The following is a 24,999-nucleotide window of genomic DNA, read 5'->3' as shown; positions in this document are numbered from 1 at the left end:
AATGGCAGGATGATGGGCCTTTTCCTTAATGAATTTGTTTATGGCTATTTGTTTATGGTCAGGATCTTTCCTGGTACTTCCGGACCATTGCTCATTGCTTTAGTTAAATCTTATGAAATCTTTGACATATAGTGCTCGACCACAGCAGGCCATTATGTTATCATATTCCTTATTATACAACTACTATATTATACTAAAGAACTGGATTATAGTTCTTAATGAGTGATGAAAACATAAAGTTTTCACCTTTCACCATCCTGCCACACTCATATTGTCACATTCAGTGATGGTCACTGTGTTGGACAACAGGTGCAGTCAGCTCAAATCACGGCCGAGCTCTCTTCTCCTCGAGGTGTGACAGACATGGAAGGATGCCCTTTCTCTCCCAACAACAACTTTGCATACAGATTTCCATAAGTTCCATTCATCTTAGGGGGGGTCATTTAGATTTGTTCAGTCACTTGACTCCCTCATTTCCAAACAATCACAACCCCATCTTCAGTCTGGCAGGATCTTATCTCTGTCTCCCTTCGTAGAGGACGAGGAGATGGCGATAAAGTGAGTTACTGCATATTTGATTATTGGGCCTTTACCATTTTCAGCAGGCAACAGCTTACGGCAGCCATGTGGAAAATACCAAGGAGGTTTTCACTCACTGTAAGTCATACCTTGCAATGTGCCTTTATTTCTGAAGGAGCTTGTAGTAATGGGAGGTTGCTGTCAGGCTCAAGGCATTAAACTGAATGTTTAGGAGGCATCTTATTACTCACTATAAATGATTAATAATTTGGCCTGCCAGTGTGGTTTTCAGGTGGTATGTGCTGTGGAGTTCACAGATAACTTGGCTAGTGATAGATCTTGATGCTCTTTTCAAGGGTAGATTGTGTTGCTTTCCCAAAGATCCACTGGAGGATGTTGAGACTTGGAGTGAGTCTGTGGACAAAGTCCTCAGTTGTAAAGGTGAGAGTATTTTTCCGATTGTACATATATTGGATTTCGTATACACTTGCTGCCTGCTTACTGTGATTTGTGATTTCCAGCTGGACAGATAGCTTTCCGGGAATTCCTGAAGTCCGAGTACAGTGAGGAGAACATACTGTTTTGGCTCGCCTGTGAGGAGTACAAAAAAATCAAGACGGTCCCAGAGATGATCTCCTCTGCGAACAGGATCTACTCAGAGTTTGTCCAAACAGAAGCGCCCAAACAGGTAAACGACTGCAAGCTGAAAACCAGACAGGATTTTTTAAAAATTGCAAAAATGCAAATATGAACCAAGAGGGTCATTGATTGTGATCTGAATTTAGTAGGATAATAGTAATATAGTTATTGCTATAAAGCTGTGTATTTGTGTGCTTTATGGTTGTAAAACTGTAGAAATTTACACCCCAGAACATTATAGTAAAAATGCTGAAAAGACTTCCTTCAAGACGCCCCTGGGCAATGTTGTTTGATTCCAGATCAACATAGATTGCGGTACTAGAGAAAACATAACAAAGAACATCTCCCAGCCGACCCTGACTTCATTTGATACAGCGCAGAAGCTCATCTACAGTCTGATGGCCAGGGATTGCTACCCGCGGTTCCTAAAATCTGACGTGTATCAGGGACTCCTGAGGAGAACACATTCAAGGTGACTGTCAAAACTGACAGCCTCTCAGACGGAGGCTCGCAAACTCTTCTCTCCAACTCAGATCTGTTGTTGCACTCTTTGATTTCAGCACGGGTTCATGCCATACAGTCCAGATACTGAGTGTAGCAGAAATAGCTTTTCTCAGCCTGTGTAATTCAGTAGACAGCTAAAGAAAATATATGGCTTGTATTATGCTTTATCTCTTTAATTATGTTAAGGTAAAAAGAGACTGTGCACATAATTCTTCTATGATTAACTATTTTCTCTCCTTCACCCTATGAGGTTAATAATAAAAAGAATTCCTTTATTGTAAAGTATTATCAACACTTTTATCTAATTGATCATGCAAATATAAATCCTAATTTGCTCTGACAAATTCAACTTTCATGTGAAAATAAATATGTGAGTGTATTGTATGTAACATCTGTCTTGGTTTTATGTTTTCTATCAAACAAACTAACTAAATATATCCACCTAATGACATTTGGGTGTGGTCCTTTTGAATGTAATGCAAATCACATTTGTTTGTTGTCAAAGAAGACTTGCCTGTACACTGTAATATTATCATTGGTAAAATACACTAGATGGCAACAAAGTCCTTCAAGCAACATCATTCAGTTAACAAGAAGACAGAAGTAACCAAGACTAAAAAGGGAAAAGGTGGTTCACACTTCCTCTCACTTTGTCTGCAACATCTCAGCTGCAGTCAGAATAAGCTTGTACAAGTTTGAGCATAACGTTAAGAGGAACTGTATGAATCGACTCTGACTGGAGTTAAATTTGTCTGAAATGTTAGTCACAGGGGGGTGCACCTCTGGTGGCAATTCAGTTGGTTTCATGTTGCCAGGCGAGTTCATTCATCATGAAAAAGTCAGATAGAGGATTCAAATCACCACTTTGAATTAGATGTGATGGGAATCTAAGGTAATATAAATCTCCCCTGAAAGGAAGATTAGTGCAGGTTGTGTCATGCAGAGTTTTAGGTGGTTCTATACAGTAGTAGATAGTATTTGCCATTTCATCTGTTTTTTTCTTGTTTGTTATTTCAAGTTAGGACATGGTGAAACTTACATTATCATCTATGTAAAAAGCATGCAAATTCAAAAGAGCACAATAAAGCAGGGTTCCAAGGCAACCAACTTTCAGACTTTTACAGACGGACATAGAGCATAAAATCCTACAGTCACTGTTCCCTTTTGCACTTTAACATTTTCATTGTGTTTTTTGTGTTTGGAAAGTGGAAGTAGTTGGTTTCTCCATGTGACTGCAGGGTGTTAGACGAACATTTAGTTCTGTTTGTGTAGGTGGACTTGTATGGGGGATTTATTTTAAGAGGTGTTGTACAACATTCTGTGTTGTGCAGATAGGTCACCACAACTTCCTCTAGTTTAGACAACTCTGGTTGTACTCACCCCTTTGTGGCAGAAGGGTTAAGCGCATTGGGTACTGCAATAAAAAAAAAAGGCTTTTGACAAACCACATGTTTAATCTGCAACCGTGGTTATGATGCATAGCAACGTCTACCCCACCATAAGTGCAGTACATATTGCTTGCAGGAAGTGAAGAAGACATAAAAATGAAAGAAACTGCACAAGGTTGTAATTCTCAGACTGACAACAGTTGATGGAGGAAACTCACAGACGGGTGTTGCAACCGATAAAGAAATTGTCTGAGATAAGAGCTGATGTCACCACAGCAAGCCATCAACAGCTGCGTTCTAACACAAAACATTTCCTGTAAAGCATGTGACAAAACAGTACTAACCAGTGGTTCAAAAGGTGGTTCAGTAAGTTCATTTAAACACTTTATTTGGGTATGTTTTAAGGTTATGTAGCCTACATTTTCATTCATTACATGTCTCTGTGCACTAACCAGCACAAGTGGTATTTCAACACAAAACATAGATGTCTTTGACATGATATTAGAACGGTTACTTCTACTTCTATACGTTCATTTTTCTAATGGTTTAAACTAAAATGTTGGCCAAATTCTACACATTGTACCTTTAAAGGGCCATTCCATTTTGGGACATACATTTACTCCTACTTGCATGTTCTGTACATTTCTTGCAAAAGTTGTTTACATTCATGAACACATTGAACTTGAGACCTTGAGGTTCTGATGGTGTTCAACAATACAATGGCAGATTCAGGCAGAAAAGCAGGATGGCACTGAAATAAAATGCCAGTAGATCAAATAAATCAGGATAAAGTAAAATGAAAGGTTGCAACATGAAAAGAAAAAGTGTTAAAATCCTGTGGAAATAAAGAAAAAAAGAAACTTAATGTCCAACTCAAATCAGAAAATGTGTGGTGCTTGTTGTTCTTTCTCTTAGATGGTTGAGCTTCACAGTGCAGAATGATGTATGTGCAGAGTTTGACATTGGAAGGATGTTTTCAAATTAATGTGCTAAAGGGGAAAGTTTTTCTGTGCTCACCTTGAATCTGAGTTTAACAGATGTCTCAGGGTTAATCTCAACAGGTGGGTTTTTGCAGTTTTGAGTGTAAGGATGGCAATATCTTCTTGAAAATTGTACACTAAAAGCTTCAAATTGATCCTAAGAATTGCAGGTAACTACTAATGGATGCAAAAGTTAGAGCAATCTCAACCCAACAACTGTATTTTCGACTAACTGTGGAACATTTACCATTGTCTGAGTAGAGAGAATTACAGTACATTAGTCCACACAAGGTGTAAGGAAAGCATGTTTCCAGGTTTTTTTGCAGGTATGTGCACTCATTTTGAAGTGTTCATAAGCTGACAGAAGCAGTTTTGATCCCTCTCCAGGGCCAAGGAAGCTATTATAAACAACTCCAAATATCAACAAGAATGGATAACAGATTGTAAATATGAGAGTTTCTATACATTCTACATCATGTATGAGGATCAGGAACTTGCATAATTGATGAGCTTTTCAGACATTCAGTGATGAAAATAGTATCCATTGCTGACTGCCACAGTGTACAGTATTTCTTAAATGTCCAAAAGGGCAAGTGTTGGAAATTCTAATGGCTTTAATTCACAATAATTTGGAGGTTGTCAACTTTTACATGATAAAAGCAGATTATTAAGGACAGCTTGAGGACTGTGACAACCTGTTAAACCTGACTGAAAGGTTTCTTTTGCATAAAGTTTTGTTTAGTCGTAAAAAACAGACCTAGATCTCAACAGTTTCCATTCAGATCAGATCAGTGTTGTCATCTTTGGCAATGAACTAAAGGAATGATCACATTCTCTTTTGAAAACTCTTTAAAAGTCCAGAGGAAAGTCCAGATGATGGGTGAAAGCTTTTGTTTTGTCACAGCTTCCTGTCATCATAGAAGCAGGAAGTTACTTACTTTACTGTGGGACGAAGCGAAGCTCCAATGAGACGGCTCACAACACTGAGGAAAAATTGAGAGTGTTAGTAATTTCACTCACTGATGTTGACAAATAAGTTAGATCTAGATCTTTTAATATCTGCAATAAAAATTGTTTCGATAAAGATTTCCTGATATTATGCTAGAGCTTTAAGCCACTGATATCTTATTTGGTCTATATGACATAGAGGTGGCCTTATAAGTTCTGTGTCTACAAGCTTCAGTTCTATCTAAAATGGAAACACTGGGGTGGCATAGTTGTCTAAGTCACATACCACATAACCACAGTGTCCCTGATTTGGTTCCGGTGGGCGACTTTTATTTCATGTCATCCCCCTCTCTGTTTCCCCCTGTAGCTATTTCCTTTCTGCCTCCATTGTCAAAGATCAAACAATGGCAAGAAGCTAAAAAATGGAAACAACGACATCATTAAAGTCATGTCAGTCATGTAAGAATTACTTGCTAGATGTCCTTATATGACAACACCAAGGAATAAATTACATTTAGATGTGTTAACTGGAGAAAGAAACGTGGATATTAAAAATCCTCTGCATCGACAATTTCTCATTTTTAGACATGTTCAATGACAGAAGCTGAAATATTTATGAAACCAAACAACACACTGAGTTTAATTTGATTGTACCATAAGGTGAGACCATCTTCAAACAGCTGTCACAAGTGAGAATTAAAGGATGATAGTATGATAAAACATAGTTTAACAGTAGCAAAAGAGGAAAAGATTCTTAAGTCAGTAACTGGTTCAGTAATGTCGATCATAGAGCAATATCTAGCAAAAGGAATAATTCATTTGACAAATGCACTTATTCACATTGCTAATGTTAGCAAGTTAACTTTTTTTTTCTTGGAAAAAATGCTTATTCCCTTTCTTGTCGAGAGTTAGATGAGAAGAGGTATTGGCATACAGATTTTGATACCTTTGGACAGTCAAGCTGTCGAACTGTTTACCCCTGCTTCCAGTCTTTATGCCAAGCTAAGCTAATCGGCTGCTGGCTGTAGCTTCATAATTAGCAGTGTTATCTATCTCCTCTTCCAACTCTCCACAAGAGCGCAAATAAGCATATTAACTGAAATTAAAAAATGTTGATCTATTGCTATATGTTAGTTAACTACACATTTAGCAACCAAAAGCTAGTGGTTATACTTGGCCAGGTAAGGCTGTAGCAGCCAAACAGCTTAGGGTATTGAATTAAGTGTGGATACATTTTATTGCTTATGAGTTCAACTTTTCCTTTGTAAAAGGAAGACTTTTTTATGTCTTCTTTGGATTTACATTGTCTCTCTTTAAAGTACACATGATGTCATGAGAGGAAAATGTGCTATTGTCAGGATGCTACTGCTTCTTTACTGCAAAGATGCAATCAGTCATTAGCTGTTTGGGTTGTTTGACCCATGATAGTCGAATGAACATGTTTTGTGATCCACAAGCTTAAGAGGATTGCCAGTTTTAGTAAAATTTTACTGTGAGTGCTAAAATGACCTCAGCATGTTTCCAAAACCTAAAACAGTGGTATTGGTTCTTGAGGCAAACTGGAACAGAGACTAAAGCATTTGCCTATCTGCTGCTGAATTTTCCACTGCCCCATTTGCATCCCCAGACCTTTTTTTTACAAAGGAGTAACGATGAAGGTCTAAGTACAGTACATACAGAGTGCGTTAGTCTGTGCAAGTTTGCGTCATCCCCAACTTCCTCTTTTTCTGTGGTCTGTTCAGAATGATGTTGTGACGCTATGCGCCAACCTCATTTCAGGCTTCTGCTGTGCATATATAGTTGACACTGAGCGGATTCATCATACAGACAAAGTGGCAGTCTCACAACGCTCTCAGAGCAGCCCGACACAAAGACTCACATGTAAAAAGCATTACTGTCATGCCAAGTCTAGTCACATCACCACCAAGGGAGCTGCAGCATCTCAACATGGACAACAAGAAGACGGGAAAAGACAGGTAAATATTTTATAATAACTGCGTTGTATGTTCTTTTTTTCTCATTGTTGATCACCCTTTTAGATTAAGGACCAGTGTCAGTAAAATAAGCCTTGTTGGTATGTGTTTGTTTGGTTAACCAGGGGAGAAAACCTGAAGTCCCGGCTGCAGCGAAGATTGTCTCAAGCCCCTAACACTGAGGGGTAAGTGAAGAAAACCTCGCCGTTGAAAACTAAATAATCTAACCTGTTATATACTTGTTGTATATGTGAGTGACACTGCCCCCCTCTTTTCTAGGCTTTGTTTCGAGGAGATGTCCCAGTGGTCAGAGTCACTAGACAGACTTTTATCCTCCAAATGTAAGTTGATTAATACTAATACTACTAATACAAGTCAAGAATAGTAGTCTGTTTTCTTCATCAACACCGGCTAACTGCTGCTTATTTTTCCTGTGTAGATGGCATGAAGATATTCCAGGCCTTCTTGAAGTCAGAATTCAGTGATGAAAACATTGAGTTTTGGTTGGTGTGTGAGGACTATAAGAAGATCAAGTCTTCCTACAGGATGTCCTCCAGGGCCAAAAAGATCTTCAAACGCTACATTCAAGCAGAGGCTGCAAGAGAGGTATTTATAATGCAGAAAGATTTATAGTTCTTTTCACAATACGTACCACCTCTGATACTGTTTTACTGTTTAACATCCTCATAATTTTCATTCCTCTGCTTCCAGATCAACATTGATCACAAGACCAGAGACCTGATCAGGCGGAACATTAAGGCGCCTACCACAGTGTGTTTTGACGATGCCCAGAGGATCGTCTATGGGCTAATGGAGAGGGACTCTTACCCACGTTTTCTCAGGTCCGACATCTATCGGGCTCTACTAGACTCCACATCAGAATCGGTGAAGATGTAAAGAAAACAGATACCAAAGACATTGCATTCGTAAAAGTTGGACTGTGAAACTGAGCCAAATTCTGGACTACCTGAGAGAAGCTATGGTGTGTGTGTGCTTCTCCTGGGACCACTGGTGTTGACCAAAAACATGTCATTTTCAACACATTCATGCCTTATTTCTGAGTTGAAGAAGTCATGCTTTAGGGGCCCATGGCCACATATTACTGCGTTACAGAGGAGAAGTGAGCTCTGTAGTAAAAACCGTGACTAGAGTTTGTCCAAAGCCAGCTGGCATAATGGAAAAGGATGGGCTTAGGCCAAAAATGGTTACAGTTGTACATGAATCAACAGCAGCTACCGTGATAGCCGTTGTAAAGCAAAAGACTTCCCAGAGTAGCCATGGTTAAGTCATGAAAATGCTGGGGACTTTCTGTGAGACACGGTAGGAAGTGTATGTGGTGCAAACAACCCATTCCACCCAAGATGCAAGTGCACGAGCTGGTATCGACATTTGCACAACATCAAGTTTATTGTTATCTCACTAAAGCAATAGATGAGTAGATGCTATCCAGATGTGGATTTTTATGCGCATTTAGAAGTTTTACATCAGTGCTGTCACACTGAAATAACTGATATATTATAATAATCTGTTATAAGCTATTATGTCGAAAATGTATTCGTCAGTTGTGAAAATTTTGTGAATTTGAAACTGAAGATGGAGTTACATATATAATAAAAATATATTACATTTGCATTGAAATCTGTATAATACAGATGATTTTAAAATGGATTCAAATTTGTTTTTATCAATTAGACGGCCACAAACAAGGTCAGGTTCCCATCAGTTATTAGATACACATTACCTTAAGAATCCAGGAAGTAATTAGTGACCAATTAATTTATGATTTTTTTTAATTCATTCATATATTTACATACAGTTACAGTGTTTACTGCCTAGTGTTTTTAATGAGTTTAGAAATGTCTACTGCTGCACTGTGTAGCAGAAGTATTTACTCGTGCTCTGCGATACTGAAAAGTGTACAGTGCTTCACACAATTCTGAATCTGTGTGTCCTTGTTATGTTCTTACACTTTACTTAAAGGTATAGTGTGACATTTTGGGAAATATGGTTATTCATTTTCTTGCTGAGAGTTAGATGAGAAGATTGATACCACACTCATGTCTGTGAAGCTACAGCCAGTAGCCATTTAGCTTAGGTTAGCACAAAGACTGGACAGCTAGCATGGCTCTGTCCAAAGGATTAAAAAAGCTACCTACCTGCACCTTCAAAAGCTCACTCATTAACACATTATTTGCCAGGCTAGCTATTTCCCCTAGTTTCCCCCTAGTTTTTGTGCCAAAATAAGCCAACCTCCTGCTACTGGTACCATATTTAACGTATGTGAGACTTGCAAAAAATCTCAGCCAGAAAGCGATTAACATAATAGCTTTAAGGTTGGAAAATCTCGTTAATTATAGTTGTCTGACACAATCACATGTATTTCATGTTCAGCTTTTCTTTGCTTCTCATTGAAGATACAGTATAAGGTGTTTAAACTGAGTGAAACAATCAAACTGAAGACTGTTTTTATGGCTGTGCCATTTAGTCAATTTAAAATTAAGATGTACATACACATTTTATGCACATTTCTCCAAAATTCAGCCTTGCATATTTGGTATCTAGCGGAACTTTGAGTTTACCACTCAAATTTAAAATAAAGTTGTGTGGGTTTAAACTGTGTCTGGCTGCACAGGGTAAGGTTGTGAGTGAGGTTTAAAGGTTTAACAACTAGGACCACAGTGAGGGCCATACTAATTAGACAGGTTGTTACATGATGCTCCCAACTACGCAGCATCTGTTCTTACATCAGCCTTCAAGTGTCACTGGCTTTTCATGTTTTTCACTGTGTTTCAAGCACTACCCTTTTTATGATTCATTTAGCCTTTGTTTTACCATTCAATCTTTCATTCATTAGTACAACAATCAGATGTCACCCTCATACATTCTTAATGGAACAGAAAGGTTTAAAACTGACTGAAATTGCATTTAAATCACAAAAAAATAACCAAAAGTGAAGTTTGTCTGTGGGAACCCATCAACTATCACTCTAAAGGTTACAGAAATTAGGGAGAAGTGTTACGACCTAACTGCTCTACCACATCCTCTTTTAATCTCACTCATGCATCCTTGCATTTGCGTGAGCACACACAGAGGCAGATGAACATTCACATGTGAAAAAGTGAAAATCTTTTGTGCTTTTAGAGATTAATATATATCAAATTGTCAGTATAAAGACACCATAGTAATTTGGGGTTTTGGGGTTCTTGCCAAAAGAGCTTTCAGCAGTATGATAACATCATTTATATACTTTGCTGTTGGCGTTTTTTTTACTCAGATGCAGCTGAGGTGTTAAATTGACGCGGCTGAACCACTGCATGACTGGTCCTCATTTCCTTATTTGCACTGCTCTGTTTATTAGTAACAAGATGATGATCTTGTGATAAATTAGTCATATGACCATGAGAAGCAGTATAAAATCATAAATATTACGTCATAGCTTAGAGACAGGATGTTTAAGTTGTCACGCAATCTATGACACGTATCTACAAATCCCTTATGATATCCACTAACAACTACATATACTACTCAACCATTTTGACTAAATTCACTTATGAAAGCCGCAGGTTTAACTGTCATGTGTGTCACGAGACAAGTCATTCTTTTGGAACCACATGGGAAGTATTGGATTACTGTGTGATGTTGCTCAACTAATTCAACAGAGAAGGCTTTGTTTTAGGTCTATTTCAGAGGCAGATGGAAATTATTCCAATGTGTAAAATTCTTGACCTGATGGTGGTGCTTGAGGACAACTTAATGGATCACCAAAGATATTTCATCCTGCAGGGAACATGAATATCTGAACCAAACCACTAAATCCCGAAATGTCAACCTACTGGGGGTTCTAGAAGAAGTCACAGGATCCTCAGAGTCGGTTGGAGACATCTTCTGGGGACTATGAATGTCAATGAAATTTCATGGCAATCTATCTATCCAATAGTTGTTGAGATAGTTCAGTCTGGACCAAAAGTGATGGACCGACCAACATTGAGCCAAGAGCAACTCTGCTAGCATGCTAAAAAATTTAAATGCATTTTCTGTACATACAACATACACAGATATTTTTGATTCAATGTCTTTGCCTACATAGTAAAAGAAAACATCGAAGTCCAAACTCTACAAACAATGTCCTTTAATGAGGTGAAAGAAGTTTGTTTGAAACCTTTGCAAATTTATTAAAAATAAAAAACAAAAAAAACCACATGTACAGAAGTATTCACAGCCTTTACCATGACATTCAAAATTGAACTAAGGTGCATCCTGTTTCCACTGATCATCCTTGAGACATTTCTACAACTTGATTGGAGTTCACCTGTGGTAAATTAAGTTGATTGGACATGATTTGGAAAGGCACACACCTGTCTATATAAGGTCACACAGTTAACAGTGCACAAACCAAGCCATGAAGTCCAAGGAATTGTGTGTTGACCTTTGAGACAGGATTGTAATCGAGGCACAGATCTGGTGAAGGGCACAGAAAACTTACTGCAGCATTGAAGGTCCCAAAGAGCACAGTAGCCTCCATCATCCGTAAATAGAAGAAGTTTGGAACCACCAGGACTAAACAATCACGGGAGAAGGGCCTTAGTCAGGGAGGTGACCAAGAACCGGATGATCTCTCTGACAGAGCTCCAGCGTGTCTCTGTGGAGAGAAGAGAAGCTTCCAGAAGAACAACCATCTCTGCAGCACTCCACCAATCAGCATGTATGTTAGAGTGGCCAGACGGAAGCTACTCCTCAGAAAAACTGAAAGCCCGCCTGAGTAACAAAATTCTCTGGTCTGAAAAAAACAAAGAATAAACTGTTTGGCCTGAAGGCACATGACAATAAACTGGACTGGGCCAAGAACACTCGAGGAGGCTGAGGTCCTCAACCATCTGCCGGACGATGCTAAGGATGTTTTATGAGTCTTTGGTGGCCAGTGATATCCTACTGTTGTATGCTGGGGCAGCAAGTTGAGGATAGCAGACGCTAACGGACTCAACAAATTGATCCGCAAGGCCAGTGACGTTGTGGGTGTGGAGCTCGACTCTCTGTCGGTGGTGTCAGAGAGGAGGATGCTGGCCAAGCTACATGTCATCTTAGACAATGTCTCCCACCCATTCCATGACGTGCTGCTCAAACAGGAGCACTTTCAGTGCAAGACCCATCCCCCAAAATGCACCACAGAGCGCCACAGGAAGTCATTCCTGCCTGTGGCCATTAAACTCTATAATTCCTCCCTTTAAGTGTCTGACACACGGACACTTAGTTATTAAACTGGACATTATTATCTGTTTTGTGCAATAACACCTGCTTAATTACTTAATGTGCAACATTCTCTGCTGCAATTCTGCTACTATTTATTCCCTATTACTGTTATACCCTATAACAATTCTTTTAATAATGTAATAATGTATTTATGTTTTCTTTGTATTTTATATTTTTACTCTGACATTTATATACTTCTTTATATATCAACTTTCTATTATTGTTTATATTCCTTTTGCCTTGCTGTGCAATGTGTGCAACTGTGACACAGAATTTCCCCTCGGAGATGAGTAAAATATTTCTGATTCTGAATGACAAGCGTCATGTCTGGAGGAAACCAGGCACCGCTCATCACCTGGCCAATACAATCCCTTCAGTGAAGCATGGTTGTGGCAGCATCATGCTGTGGGACTAGTCAGGATTGAGGGAAAGACAAATGCAGTAATGTACAGAGACATCCTTCTTAAAAACCTGCTCCAGAGCGCTCTGTACTGGGGTGAAGGTTCATCTTCCAACATGAAAATGACCCTAAGCTTACAGCCAACATAACAAAGGAGTGGCTACAGGACAACTCTATCAATGTCCTTGAGTGGCCCAGACAGATCCCACTTGAACCCAACTGAACATCTCTGGTGGAGAGATCTGAAAATGGCTGTGCACCGACGCTCCCCATCCAACCTGATGGAGCTTGAGAGGTCCTGTAAAGAAGAATGGGAGAAACTCCCCAAAAATAGGTGTGCCAAGGTTGTAGCATCATACTGAAAAAGGCTTGAGGCTGTTCCTGGTGCCAAAGGTGCTTCAGCAATGTATTGAAACGCTAGAAGTATTCTTTCATGTTGTCATTATGGGATATTGTTTGTAGAATTTTGAGGGAAATAATGAATTTAATGGAGTTATGTAAACTGAGGTTGAGGAAGAGGACCACACCTCCCTCACTTATTCTACCATCTGTGCTTCATTCAATTCCTCCAATCAACCACCCATACTTCACTCATTCCATCCACCTGTGCTTCTCAAATCCAGTCACATGCACTCACGTACATAAGCCGTCTAACCCGTCTTCTCTCCCGTTTCTCAGTTCCCACATCCCTCCCACCCAGACCCTGCTTGTTCACGTCTTTTAATGGGCAGCACGGTGGCCCAGTGGCCAGCACTGTGGCCTCACAGCAGAAGGTCTGAGTTTAGACCTCGCTCAGCCCAGGCCTCTCTGCACAGAGTTCGCATGTTTTCCCAGCTTTGAGTGGGTGTCCCCCGGGTGCTCCGGCTTCCTCCCACCATGAAAGACATGCACGCTACAATCCATAATTCTGCCTGTAATCATTTCGTCTTCTTCTACAACAGGAACCACAGGGGGCTTCATAAGACTAAGCTGCTTATCAAGACAAGCCCCCACCCTGAATCTCGACCCCTCGGGTTCCTAGCCACTCCAGCCGCCAAATCCTAAATGACCTGCTCGACCCCTTCATCCCTCTTCGCTCAACCCCCTCATCCCTCTTCTCTCGAACCCTTCTTCTCTCGACCCCTTCATCCCTCTTCCCTCGACCCCTTCATCCCTCTTCTTTCGACCCTTCCTTCCATAACTATTCATCATAATAAACCACTATACAATCTAAGATTGGCGTGGTCCTTGTTAGTGAAATCCATTTTGGAATAAGGCTGTAACATAACAAAATCTGAAAAAACTGAAGCGATGTGAATACATTCCGGATCTGTACATTAGTTGGAAGGAAGGGAAACAACATGGACACACAAGAGTCTCCAGTCGACCTAATCCCCGAGGCATCACACTGCCCTGTGTGAATTGCAAATGAAAAGTTGTGAAACTCATTTGGGCCCTGGTTTTGGCTTCTATTGCTGTATTATGCAAAACTAATCAGGGAATCAAAAGAATGGCTACAACGCAGAAAGCCTATCATGCAAATGTAGACTCTACATCTATATAGGAGGTTCCATAACTTCTTAATTTAGAACACAGTTTTATATGCTGCAAAATTTACAGAATTATTCGTGAGAGTCATGCAGACTACAAAAGCTTAAGAAGATGACTGAAATCATCTAACATTATGCTGACCCACTCTGAGTTTTTTTCACACATCACACAGTAATAGGTTTTGTTGAATATTCTGGTCCCCGTGGCCTAAGTTAGTGTGATTACACTGGTTTTATGTAGGTGATGGTGTAACGCTCATGCGAAAGCAGACCTAAATATTCTGTTTTGTTTCTCTGCTCTGCTTTTGTTTACAGTACTTCCCCACCAATGACCTAAATAATGAATCATGTGTGCTACAAAAATGTTCATTTTAAAACACATGGCCTTGTTCTTTTTTTCCCCCCTTTTTTTGAGCGGGTGAGATAATTTAACATGTTTCTGTATTTTGAGAAAGAATTTCACCTCTTTGAGATAAAGGCTTAGCGTTTGTCTTTAAAGCAGTAGGGTTAAAGAAGCAGAATTTTCAATGAATATAAAGACAAATGATGTCTGTAGGTGGTACAAAGTAAAATATGTACGTTTCTTTGAGAAATAAAAGTTTTTAGATTCATACTTAATTCATTTACTGCTTAAGATTAAGACATTTTCATTGATTTAAGAGAGGCATCTAAAATCATTCAATTAGTGGTGTAGTGCAGTGGTGGGAGATGAACAAATGGGAGCCTATTTGTGCCACTGGGGAGACAAATTTCACAAGTACACATTGTTTTGTTTTGAGGGGTTGCAAGACAAAATGTTGGGAACAGTAGTGCTAACTTTAAAAGTGAGTATGGTAATTTTTCACACACTACAGTTTATATATGATGTTACATTACAATATAGGCCTCAGCAGTGAGGTTATGAGTTCCTGATGGGTCAGGACGGGATATTTTACAGACTTGTTCAAGCTGCCACTGTTGTTACTAATAACTAAATGAGGGTGCACTGCGTGTATGGTTTCGTTGTTAATGGTGTTGGAGCAGGTAAACTGCTTAAGAGATATTGTACTCAAAGCACATGGGGTTAGCAACTGTAGTCAGCACCACATAACTCCATTTAATTAATTACTTTTTCTTGCATTCAAAGTACAAAACTTTACATTTCACTTTTGGATGTGTATGAAGCTGCAGAGGTACTTCCTGTTCAACAAAGTTTGGTCTGGACCTGCAAACCACATGCTAATTCATGTATATCAAGTCCTTGTTTCAGTGGGAAGTTCAAGTTGAAGTTCAATCTCGTCTATACCGGTTTTTGTTTAGTTTGTGTGGTAGTATCTCATTCTCATGACGTTTGGTTTAACACCTTCATGTTTACATTCCATTTACTGAAAAGAAACGGATTGTGTTCTATTTTTAACCCAGAGAGTCTATTAAAAGAACAATCCTTACACATTTCAGTCATAGTAATGACTGGTTAAACGTGTTCTAACAAATAGACAGATGAGCTTGAATATGTTTTTGATGAAGAGCCAGAAGAAATAGGAAGTAATTGTCACTTTCAGATTCTTCTGCAGAGCTGTAATCATCACAGTTAAAGACTATCTCGCTACTACAAAATGCTTTACCATGAAAATTGTCCAGACAATGTGTCCTAAAGACATGTTCATTCTTCATCTAGTACCACCAGCAGATTGAGATTACACAACATGTTTTTGAGTGAAATATCTTGACAACTTGGATGGATTGCTATGAAACATTCATGTCCCCCTCAGGATGAATTTGACTTTTCCTCTAGCACCATCATCAGGTATATATTGTAATTTGTCCAAGACTGGTTTATTACCAAATACCATCAAAACTATTTTCATTCCCATCAGCCTTAACTGTTACTTTGTGTTTAGAGGTAATTAGCAAATGTTCGCATGCTAACATGCTAGACTAAGAAGGCAAACATGGGCTGTTTTCAGAATCTCATAACTAACATACTATTCATACTATTCATACAAAGTATGACCTCAAATTGACTATGTAGTGTGTTTTAACTGCAAAGTATGTGGATTTTGTGTACGTGAGACATGCCTAGATTAGCAAGAATTTCTGAGCTGTGAGCTTAATGGAGATTCTCAACTGCCCCAAAATGCAATGTGTCTTTTTGGACTGCACAATGGAAATTATGTGCATGTGATGCAGTCCCACAGAACTGCTAGCTGCAGTTTTGTTATACTCTGCAGTATTTGATAGGCTAGTTATTATTCAATACAATAATTACTTCCCATAGGAATCAAAGAAATCACAATATCTTTGTCTGTTACTCCCCATTTCCAACCTCATTATCATCTCCTCGCCCACCACAACAACAAAAAAACTCATTAACCTGATACATAAAATAAATATGTAAATTAAATATGAGAAAGATAAAATTCAAATAAATTAACTGAATTCCTTATCTTATGAGTTATCGTTTTGTAAACTTGATTAATAATCTCCTTCCACTTTCCTATTTGTAGTGCAGCTGGCCAGTTTTCTGGTTATCTGCTTAAGTGCTGCTGCTCTCAAAATTCTAAAGAGGTGTTTACCAGATCAGTGAGAAAGTAACTCAAGTACTTTCCCCAGGGAGTAGTTTCTCTGGCCCCTAAGAGAGTGTGCATTGAAATAAATAATTCGGTCTCGGTTCTAAATAAAAACATTTCCTCCATGAATTGATGCAGAAAAGGCAGAAATTCAAGTTAAAGAAAATTTAACCAGAATGCTGGGTTGTTAGTGTTTAATGAAGAAACAAGCAACTCCAGTTGTATATGCATACTTTACCTGTAAACATACAGATTAGTGTTTTAAGTCCTGAGAACACATCCATCCATCCATCCTCAACTGCTTATCCTGCATACAGGGTTGTGAGGGGCTAGAGCCAACGTCAGCTGGAATTAGCTCAATTGGATGGTGGGAGGAAGCCGGAACACCTGGAGAGAACCCACACAGACACGGGGAAAACATGCAAACTCCACACAGAAAGGCCGGGGCAACCGGAGTTTGAACCCGCTGCCTTCTTGCTGCGAGGCCACAGCGCTACCCACCAGACCACCATGCCACCCTCCTGAGAACACTTACCAATTTGAATTCAATCCAAATTTCTACTATTAGATAACTTCTGATGTTCCACTGGTGATATCACTTTCAAAAACACAGTTTCAAACGCACTAACACATTTATTTTAATTATCCTAACAAATAAATATTGATTCTATAAGGGGCATATCACTTCTTTAGAAAACCTGACAAAGTCTGCAAGGAAAATAGCAATTTAACTGTGAAAGAAAGACACACTGAAGGAACGGCAAAGAAAAAGCTAGACTGCTAAAAAAAACTTGTGACAGAACTGTGACTAAGAATAGCACAAACTTGAATGGTGAGCTAAATAACATTGAGACGAGATAACTTTCAGCAGCCTGTGCAATGCATTTAACTGTGGAGAATGTGATGAGGATTGTGAGACACAGCCAAGTTTAGTTCTATAATTAAACATCAAGGAAGTACACATGGTCTGACGCACTTTAAGCATGCATGTTGTTCCTTAACAATCAGGTTGTATATCAACTGAGGTTAAAGACAGCGAGACACATGGGGGGAAAAAGTGCTGAGACCTGTAGTTCAGAGAAAGGCGTGGTGTCTTGACGCCACAGTCGGATTCCACAGGCTTTGACTCTCACAAGTAAGAAGAGGGAATCATCATCCAGTGGTGAAGCATTTAGGTTGGAAATCAAGCTAAAATGTAATTCTTCACTGGCATCATACATAGGTCTACTGAATGATACAGTCAAATAAGAATTCATTAATTCAACAATGAATTGGAGCTCTAAGATATCTCTGGACCTCCAGGATTCAAAGAGAATGTAAGTATAGTGTGTTTCATTTTCAATGAAATGAGCCTTATTAAGACATATTTCTTAGTACTGCTACTGTTATCCTCTCTTTTAGACATAAGGCATGGAAATCCAGAATGCATAACTTCCTCCAGAGTCTACCAACGGGGAAAATCAACAGGTGTTTTTTTTATTTAGTCACACTCCATGTTAATCTACCTGTCTAATGCTTTCTTTAAAATGTGAACAATCCCAAAAACTTATTTTTCTTTCATCTGCAGACAGGAAAGAAATGAAACAAGCCCACTGGATGAATCTCTTGAGACACTCCTGTCCCAGAAATGTAATTTTTATCTGTTTTCAAGCAATACTATCATGGTTGGTTACTGTTCTTTATATTGAAGTTATGTTCTCTTGTGTAAAAGGTGGACAGATAGCATTTCGGGACTTTCTGAAATCAGAGTTCTGTGAGGAAAATCTGGACTTCTGGCTCGCCTGTCAAGAGTTCCAAACCTTTGACAGTCCAGAGGAGCTAACACAGAGAGCAGCAAGTATTTATGAAGAGTTCGTCAGTACGGAGTCTCCAAAACAGGTAAAAACAAACTCAATGAGATGACCGAAAAATAAACTCAAACCCAAATATAAGCTTAGCATAAAAAGAAAATTAGTTAGCACATGTATATTCAATGTTGTTTTTTTGCAAGAGTGACAACGGCAATTTTTTGGGGAAAAAATAGTTAAAGTTGCCATAATGTGAGAACTTTTGGACTCAAAGGCAGACTCGGTGATGTGATCCAGGGAGTTATCCAGGGAGTTAATCCAGGGAGCACACAGAAACTTACTTGAGTTGATGGTAGGCCTTGACACATATACCACATGCAGTTAACTGACAACCTGGCAAAGAATGGTGAGGAGGACTGGGGTTGTTATACTGCAGGAGCTTGATTAGTGGGATGAGGATCAGGTGTGTAGCTGGAGTTTGGCTGCAGGAGCCAGAGAGTGTAGCCACGCCCAGACAAACACAGACAACACAGAGACAGACAGGGAAGACAGACAGAAAAGACAGGGAAGGGGGGAACAAAATAATACAAGGTAGTGGGGAGATACTGCAGTACCATAACAAAAGTCCTCTAAAAAAACACTGAGCTGTCATCATTTACTGTAGGCCTACATCAACCACAGCAACCAGCACTGTAAATAGTCACTTTCTGACTGTGGTTATCATACGGCTGCACACATACGGCACAATACATGTCTAAATTGAAAAAGCATGTTCAGTTATTTTAGCTATTAGTGCTTTACATATCTTTGCAGGTAAACTTAGATTTCTACACAAGAAAGATCATCAGACAAAGCCTTCAGCAACCAAGTCCATCATGTTTTGTTGTGGCACAGAAGAAAATCTACAGCCTGATGGAGAACGACTCCTTCCTGCGCTTCACTCAATCAAAGCAATACCAAGTCCTGTTGGCTGCAGCTCCTAAGCAGAGAGGCCTTGGGAAGCACCGAAAGGCCTTGAAGATAAGGAGATCTAATGCAGCATGATTCAAAACCAATCATTTTGCAGACTTGTGCACAAGGACAGACATCATGCATATTAATGGTGCAAAGTGTTGCACAGACACAGGCTCAGGAACTGCTGTTGACCGACACTGTGCCGGCAATTCCCCTTCCCTCAGAATTCTTCTCCTCAACAATATAACATCTGACAGGACTTCAGGCTGTGCCAGAGCAATTGACATAATATACTGCAGGCGGTGCCTTCTGGTGCACAATGAACACTGGACATCACCAAAAGTGTTACTGTGGTTTTCAGTCTCGTGGGGTGTCTGGCTGAGACAGCCAATGCTTTGAATGTAAATCTCAATTTTTATGGTTCTATACAAGTTAATGCACTTGAATGCCAGACTGTTGTGTATTTTGTGAGTTTGTATTAAACTGTATTTGTGAAAATGGGTATGATTTTGAATCAATATGCATCATGAAGCACTGTAATGTGTTAAATTCATACAAGCTGTTGAACTGGTGCAAAAAGTCATAAACTAATCAAAAAGACTGTCAGTGTCTTCGTGTCTTAAAAATGCATCATGTGCACTTACAGTTGATGTGCTACTGCCACACAGTGGCAACTGGGAGAATGTATGGCCGCTGGTCTCAATATTCAATCATAACAACATGTTTTACATGTTGTGTGTAATAAGAGAAGAAAATCTTTTGTAACAATTATACACCTATAATGCTACAAAAGATTTTTTTTTCATTATTGCACACAGGTAATAGTAAACATCAATATCACCATATTAAGGTTTACTATTACCTGTGTTGTTTTATTTATTTAACCAGCTGTAACACTGAATGACTGGAGATTTTGTCTCAAATGGAACCTGTTGTATGTCATATATGTTCAGCAATTCTCATAAATAAAGTAGTCAGATTATTATTCCAAAGAGGGTTTCCTGGATTGTTTGAAATCACATGGCTTAAACAAGCTCCAGTAAATCTGTTCTGTTTTTTGTTTTTCTGTCAGATTCTTAACAAAAACGTAATTACAGTTTGTCTTCAATTAAAAAGCAGTAGACCATCTTGTGGTTAAGATAATAAACAAACAGAATCACATTTTTGATTATTAAATCAAATCGATTATTCTATGGCAACAGTCTTGTGCAGTAACAGCGGGCAGGACTTATGCTGCTCCGCTCTGCAACTGCCAGAACGGGGTACGTTCGCGGGAATGGGGCATATAGTCCATGCTCCAATGTAGTAGTGAGTTGTTGAAACTGGGTCATCGCCAAAATACTTTTTCGCGATTTTATTTTGTAGGCACAATCACTTAAGAGGAAGTGATTATGCGAGTAGGCCTAACTGCTTCTGACATGACTGACATCTATTTTGGCACCAGCCCCTATCAAAGTATTTATTTATTTATTTGGCCAGCTGGCTGCCTCTTGCTGATGACTGCTGTAGGTGAAACCAATGTGAGGTGCACATTTTGAACAAAACACAGGGAGGCGTCACATCGGTCGCTGTGAACGGGAACTTGCACTAGTTTGTAGAAATCCAAAATTCCAAAAGTAATTTGCTCACGATCAAAATCATGAGGCCTTTTTCACAGCAGACATTTTAACTTGTCATTGCAGGAAAAGCACATTACACAATAACCCAGTGAGCCATGACAGTGTGACAGTGAGGCAGTATGTACAACACCAGGACCCAGAAACTGAAGCAGCTAAATGGAATTCAGCCATAAGTCATTGTTATTATTTACACCAGTCCTCTGTGGAAAAGGCCTATTGGTGGATACAGCCCAGCTTCATCAGAACGACGACTTCCCTTGAAAATGGAAATGAAATTTACAGGATGGCTACCAAAGTCATAGGTACTGCACTGTGAACAGTGGGGTCAGCACTCAACATCATCGCCTCCATCCTTGTTCTGTAGCCTCCCTATAGCATTTCAAATTTGATTATGGAAATTGTGGTTAAAGCAACAAGAGGCTAAGGAGTAGATATAAAGGGAAGAAACAATGACATGAAGAATGTAGGCGTGCATGAAGAGGCATGTAAACATTGTGAGTGGAAGGATGTGCAGAGGAGAGGGGATATATCTGGATCAACCTGACCAACCACCAGATGATTTGGGTGTCAAGGGGATGTTTGGAATGAATATTTCACTTAAAGAAGTATTGGGCTGGGTGGAGATGCACTGTACAACTACGACTCTGCATGGGACTCAGCTTATGAGCAAACTGAGAGGTCAAAAGCAAAATCAATGTTTAATGACCTAGTACTGTAAGCCAAAAGTAAAGAGAAATCAAAAAACTTTATTTATATAGCACCTTTCAAGCCCAGAATGTCACAAAGTGCTTCGCAAAAGAAATAAGACAAACAACAAAAAGACAGACGTAAATACAGAAAATAGAAATACATCAAAATAAGACTAAAGTCTAAACAGGTGGGTCCTGAGCTGCTTTTTAAAAAATTTTTAAAATGACGCCTACACTTATTCTAATTTGAACTGTAAGCTGCACTTTATCAGAGGTGCTAAAGTTAACATGTTTGTGGTGAGATTTCTGCCTGATCAAAAACATTTTCAGTTACTTTTGTTTTCCACCTGAGCACCTCCCTGTCTCATTCTTTACAGTCCCTAACGGGTTCTGTGTCTGTCCAATGGACTTAAGTGATACCATATCAGTAGAGCTATAACGTAATGCATAGGAGAGTATAGAGCACTTTTACTTTTTTAATGAATACTCATTAAATGATGACATTAGTCTTTTAATAGACTATTATGACTTTTTTTTCTCACCATGTCAGATTTCTGGGAGAGAATTTTAATGTGCCTAAAGTTTTGAACATGGGCAGAACATCTGCTGAAACAAAGGAACTACAAGTCCAGGAGTTTATAAATAAATTAAAATGAATTAATTTATCATCCACTTGAAAAGGTGCCACAACCACATTTAAAGAGGTTACTTACCCAAACAAAACACACAAAAGAGGAACGAAGACTAAATCATGAAAGAAATAAAGAAATACAGAATGATTGACGGACTTATCATTACATTCTGTTATATTTTTACATTTTAAATTCTCACCTGCCACCTGAGTTTTGTGTTTCCCTTTACATAGCCTTAAACGTGATGAGTAAAAACGTGTTATTTAGGGATGTGCACCGAAATGCGGTATTAATACATTACTTACTTACTTAATTACTTTGGATAAAAGCGTCAGCAAAAATGACTTGGCATTTTTCTTTTTTCTGTCATTTTATCAGGCCAACAATACAAAGAATTAGTTTTTGAAATATGAATTAGGTAGCATCCACCACATACTGTAGTATTTTGGGTTGCTCCTGTAGTTTTGTGCACATCCAAAAACAACAATAGATCTTCAATTTTAGCCTAATATCAGTTCCCACATAGGCTTATCGCCGTGTAGTAAGAGATGCACCAATTGCATTTTTCATGGCTGATTCCAAGTACCGATTTTTAAAGGTCTGACCAAATGATTCTGATTTTTTTCTTTCTAAGAACAATAACTGACAGCACACACAAACATTTTTGTGACTTTTCTTTATTGAAATCAAGGCCAACATAAGCATTGGCTAGTCTCACTGGGGTCTATTCAATTGGTCATAATATAACATTGATTATTAAATAACTTCTGTGTTTTCACTGGACGGAGCTGTTTGTTAAAAATAAAATCCTAATGAAAAGCACTCAGATGGGGTGGGTTCCCCGACCTCCGCGCAATTTCCTTCTATGGGTGAAGTTACCTCCAAACCCATGCTCCAAACTACTCAAGTTTATGACAGCTACGCTCGTTATTGTACCTGCAATAAAACTTTGTGAGTAAAAAATATAATAGTTAATACACCTGTGTGTAGTGTAAACATGTAGAAACCGTTATTTTAATCTGCTCTGTCCACAGACTCTCATCCTCTATGTTTTATATTGGGGGGATTGGTGATGGGGCAGTGGATCAGACACATGCCCTTGGAGTGAGAGACCCGGGTCCGAATCCATTGTGAGACACCAATGTATCCCTGAGCAAGACACTTAACTCCTAGTTGCTCCAGAGGCGTGCGACCTCTGACATGTATAGCAATTGTAATGGATGGATAAAATCGTCAGCTAAATACATAAATGTAAATCTAGTGCTGAGGTTGTGCATTGTCACCAGCGTTTCACGGTGCATTCACATGCTCCTTGGGTTTTCCCATTTCCCGAGTTCTTCTGACTTTAGTGCGAGTTCATGTGCTCTTAAGTCGGAATGTGGAATCAACATGGATGCTACTACAAAGATGTGTAGGATTAGCATTATCAGAGCATATAAACAACGCAGACATGTAGTTCACTCTACATGGACAAAAACAAAAATTGATTTACTTGTTCTTCTTCTTCATATCAATTCAAGGTAGAGGCGAAACGTGTTTTTTGAAGAGATTTTTGAGCATTTGGGCTACAGCAACATGGCGGGCCCTAAGTGTATGTAGATAGCAGCTCATTAAAGTTAAAAAAATAACCCAGTTCATTATGTAGGTTCTTTATACACCAGTGAAAACATAGTTATGTATATTATATTGTATTTCTGTCAATAGATTCTCCTAAATATTAAACACTGAATCTTTAACTAAAGCCAAAGATAAGGAGGAAGTGAAATGCCATTTATGTTCCATGTTAATTTCTTGTGAGGGAGGGAACACAACATCAGTGGAAGTCATTTAAAGGAAAAATGCTATGACTGTCTTCGAGTTGGAACATTGCCAAATCCGGCTGCCATTGGGTCTCATCTTATTCAGAGTGAGAATTATACATTGACAATCGGGAGGGTCAACTTTTTTTCCAGGTCGTAAAGAAAACCAGTAGGCCTACAGTGTAGGCATGTGCTTAAGAGAACCAACTAATATTATAACATCTTTGCTTGTTTAACTAATATCTGCAGCCAGTAGATGATAATAAATCAAATTCATTACACACACACAACTTTGGTAGTCTGGGGTCAACAAGTATTCTAGAGCAAACTGCCAGCAAGTCAGACCTGCACACAAACACCAGCAGACCATAATGACCGCTCAAACTCCACCAAAGACACTATCATGAAGTACAGACTGCATTATCATCTCTAATTCCTTCTTGTTAGGGGTGATCCCAAACTGTAGAATATTCACTTATGTAATGAGGATACCATTTTGGCTATTGGGGGTTGTGCTCAACTCTAATTTAACATAGAACTACAGGTTTTCTCCCTATAAGTTAATATAAAGCTTATTATGATATACAGGTAGATAGACAGGAAAGAATGCTATGAAGCTTTCCAAGTTAGTAGAGGACCATAATCTTATGGAGAACACCTAGCACTATTGTAACATACCCTTACTTCCCTTACCTTACTATGTTTGAGCCTGGGTTTGTTGTTATTTTCTTTATGATGTTATTTTCTTTTATTAGTATTATCTATGTAGCCTATTTTATTTATTTTGACGTAGGCTACTTCACTTTCTAGGCGTGTCTGTTCCTATGTCAATTGTGCACTGTT

At 39.0% G+C, this 24,999-nt stretch overlaps 3 protein-coding genes and 1 long non-coding RNA gene across 5 annotated transcripts; 3 read left to right on the top strand and 1 right to left on the bottom strand.

Annotated features, from left to right (window-relative positions):
• Positions 1-624: 624 nt before the first annotated feature.
• LOC123972818 (regulator of G-protein signaling 21-like) lies at positions 625-1,634 on the top strand. Its single transcript, XM_046052509.1, has 4 exons — positions 625-657; positions 876-960; positions 1,041-1,207; positions 1,458-1,634. The coding sequence occupies exons 1-4, from the start codon at positions 625-627 to the stop codon at positions 1,632-1,634; spliced, it is 462 nt and encodes a 153-aa protein (XP_045908465.1).
• A 5,158-nt stretch (positions 1,635-6,792) lies between these two features.
• On the top strand, positions 6,793-8,589 carry rgs13 (regulator of G protein signaling 13). Its single transcript, XM_046051669.1, has 5 exons — positions 6,793-6,954; positions 7,077-7,136; positions 7,231-7,292; positions 7,391-7,557; positions 7,663-8,589. Exons 1-5 carry the CDS (start codon positions 6,878-6,880, stop codon positions 7,846-7,848), a joined length of 552 nt encoding a protein of 183 aa, XP_045907625.1. The 5' UTR covers positions 6,793-6,877; the 3' UTR covers positions 7,849-8,589.
• A 2,535-nt stretch (positions 8,590-11,124) lies between these two features.
• Positions 11,125-18,840, bottom strand: LOC123972591. Its single transcript, XR_006825434.1, has 4 exons — positions 18,805-18,840; positions 16,915-17,063; positions 11,435-11,590; positions 11,125-11,260 (listed from the first exon to the last, which is right to left on the bottom strand). It is a non-coding gene; the product is annotated as an uncharacterized LOC123972591 (long non-coding RNA).
• Positions 17,670-20,404, top strand: LOC123972590 (regulator of G-protein signaling 21-like). Of its 2 annotated transcripts, none has more exons than XM_046052126.1 (5): positions 17,670-17,992; positions 18,078-18,143; positions 18,244-18,305; positions 18,388-18,554; positions 19,358-20,404. In XM_046052126.1, the coding sequence occupies exons 1-5, from the start codon at positions 17,943-17,945 to the stop codon at positions 19,505-19,507; spliced, it is 495 nt and encodes a 164-aa protein (XP_045908082.1). In that variant the 5' UTR covers positions 17,670-17,942; the 3' UTR covers positions 19,508-20,404. The 2 variants fall into 2 exon arrangements, with proteins under 2 accessions (XP_045908082.1, XP_045908081.1); XM_046052125.1 differs by having other exon boundaries at positions 17,703-17,992; positions 19,277-20,404.
• Positions 20,405-24,999: the final 4,595 nt, after the last annotated feature.

The sequence above is a fragment of the Micropterus dolomieu genome, linkage group LG06, assembly GCF_021292245.1.
Source record: "Micropterus dolomieu isolate WLL.071019.BEF.003 ecotype Adirondacks linkage group LG06, ASM2129224v1, whole genome shotgun sequence".
Classification (NCBI taxonomy): domain Eukaryota; kingdom Metazoa; phylum Chordata; class Actinopteri; order Centrarchiformes; family Centrarchidae; genus Micropterus; species Micropterus dolomieu.
The sequence above is the reverse complement of the archived record's forward strand: the minus strand, read 5'-3'. Positions and strand labels throughout refer to the sequence as shown.

Bases quoted from the DNA above. Each gene is read 5' to 3' on its own strand.
- LOC123972818 (XM_046052509.1), top strand. From the start codon at position 625: ATGTGGAAAATACCAAGGAGGTTTTCACTCACT. The intron at 658-875 runs GTAAGTCATACC...GCTCTTTTCAAG, and splicing joins CAAGGAGGTTTTCACTCACT to GGTAGATTGTGTTGCTTTCC. The intron at 961-1,040 runs GTGAGAGTATTT...TGTGATTTCCAG, and splicing joins CAAAGTCCTCAGTTGTAAAG to CTGGACAGATAGCTTTCCGG.
- rgs13 (XM_046051669.1), top strand. From the start codon at position 6,878: ATGCCAAGTCTAGTCACATCACCACCAAGGGAGCTGCAGCATCTCAAC. The intron at 6,955-7,076 runs GTAAATATTTTA...TTGGTTAACCAG, and splicing joins AAGAAGACGGGAAAAGACAG to GGGAGAAAACCTGAAGTCCC. The intron at 7,137-7,230 runs GTAAGTGAAGAA...CCTCTTTTCTAG, and splicing joins CAAGCCCCTAACACTGAGGG to GCTTTGTTTCGAGGAGATGT.
- LOC123972590 (XM_046052125.1), top strand. From the start codon at position 17,943: ATGAATTGGAGCTCTAAGATATCTCTGGACCTCCAGGATTCAAAGAGA. The intron at 17,993-18,077 runs GTAAGTATAGTG...CCTCTCTTTTAG, and splicing joins CTCCAGGATTCAAAGAGAAT to ACATAAGGCATGGAAATCCA. The intron at 18,555-19,276 runs GTAAAAACAAAC...ATATCTTTGCAG, and splicing joins GTACGGAGTCTCCAAAACAG to GTAAACTTAGATTTCTACAC.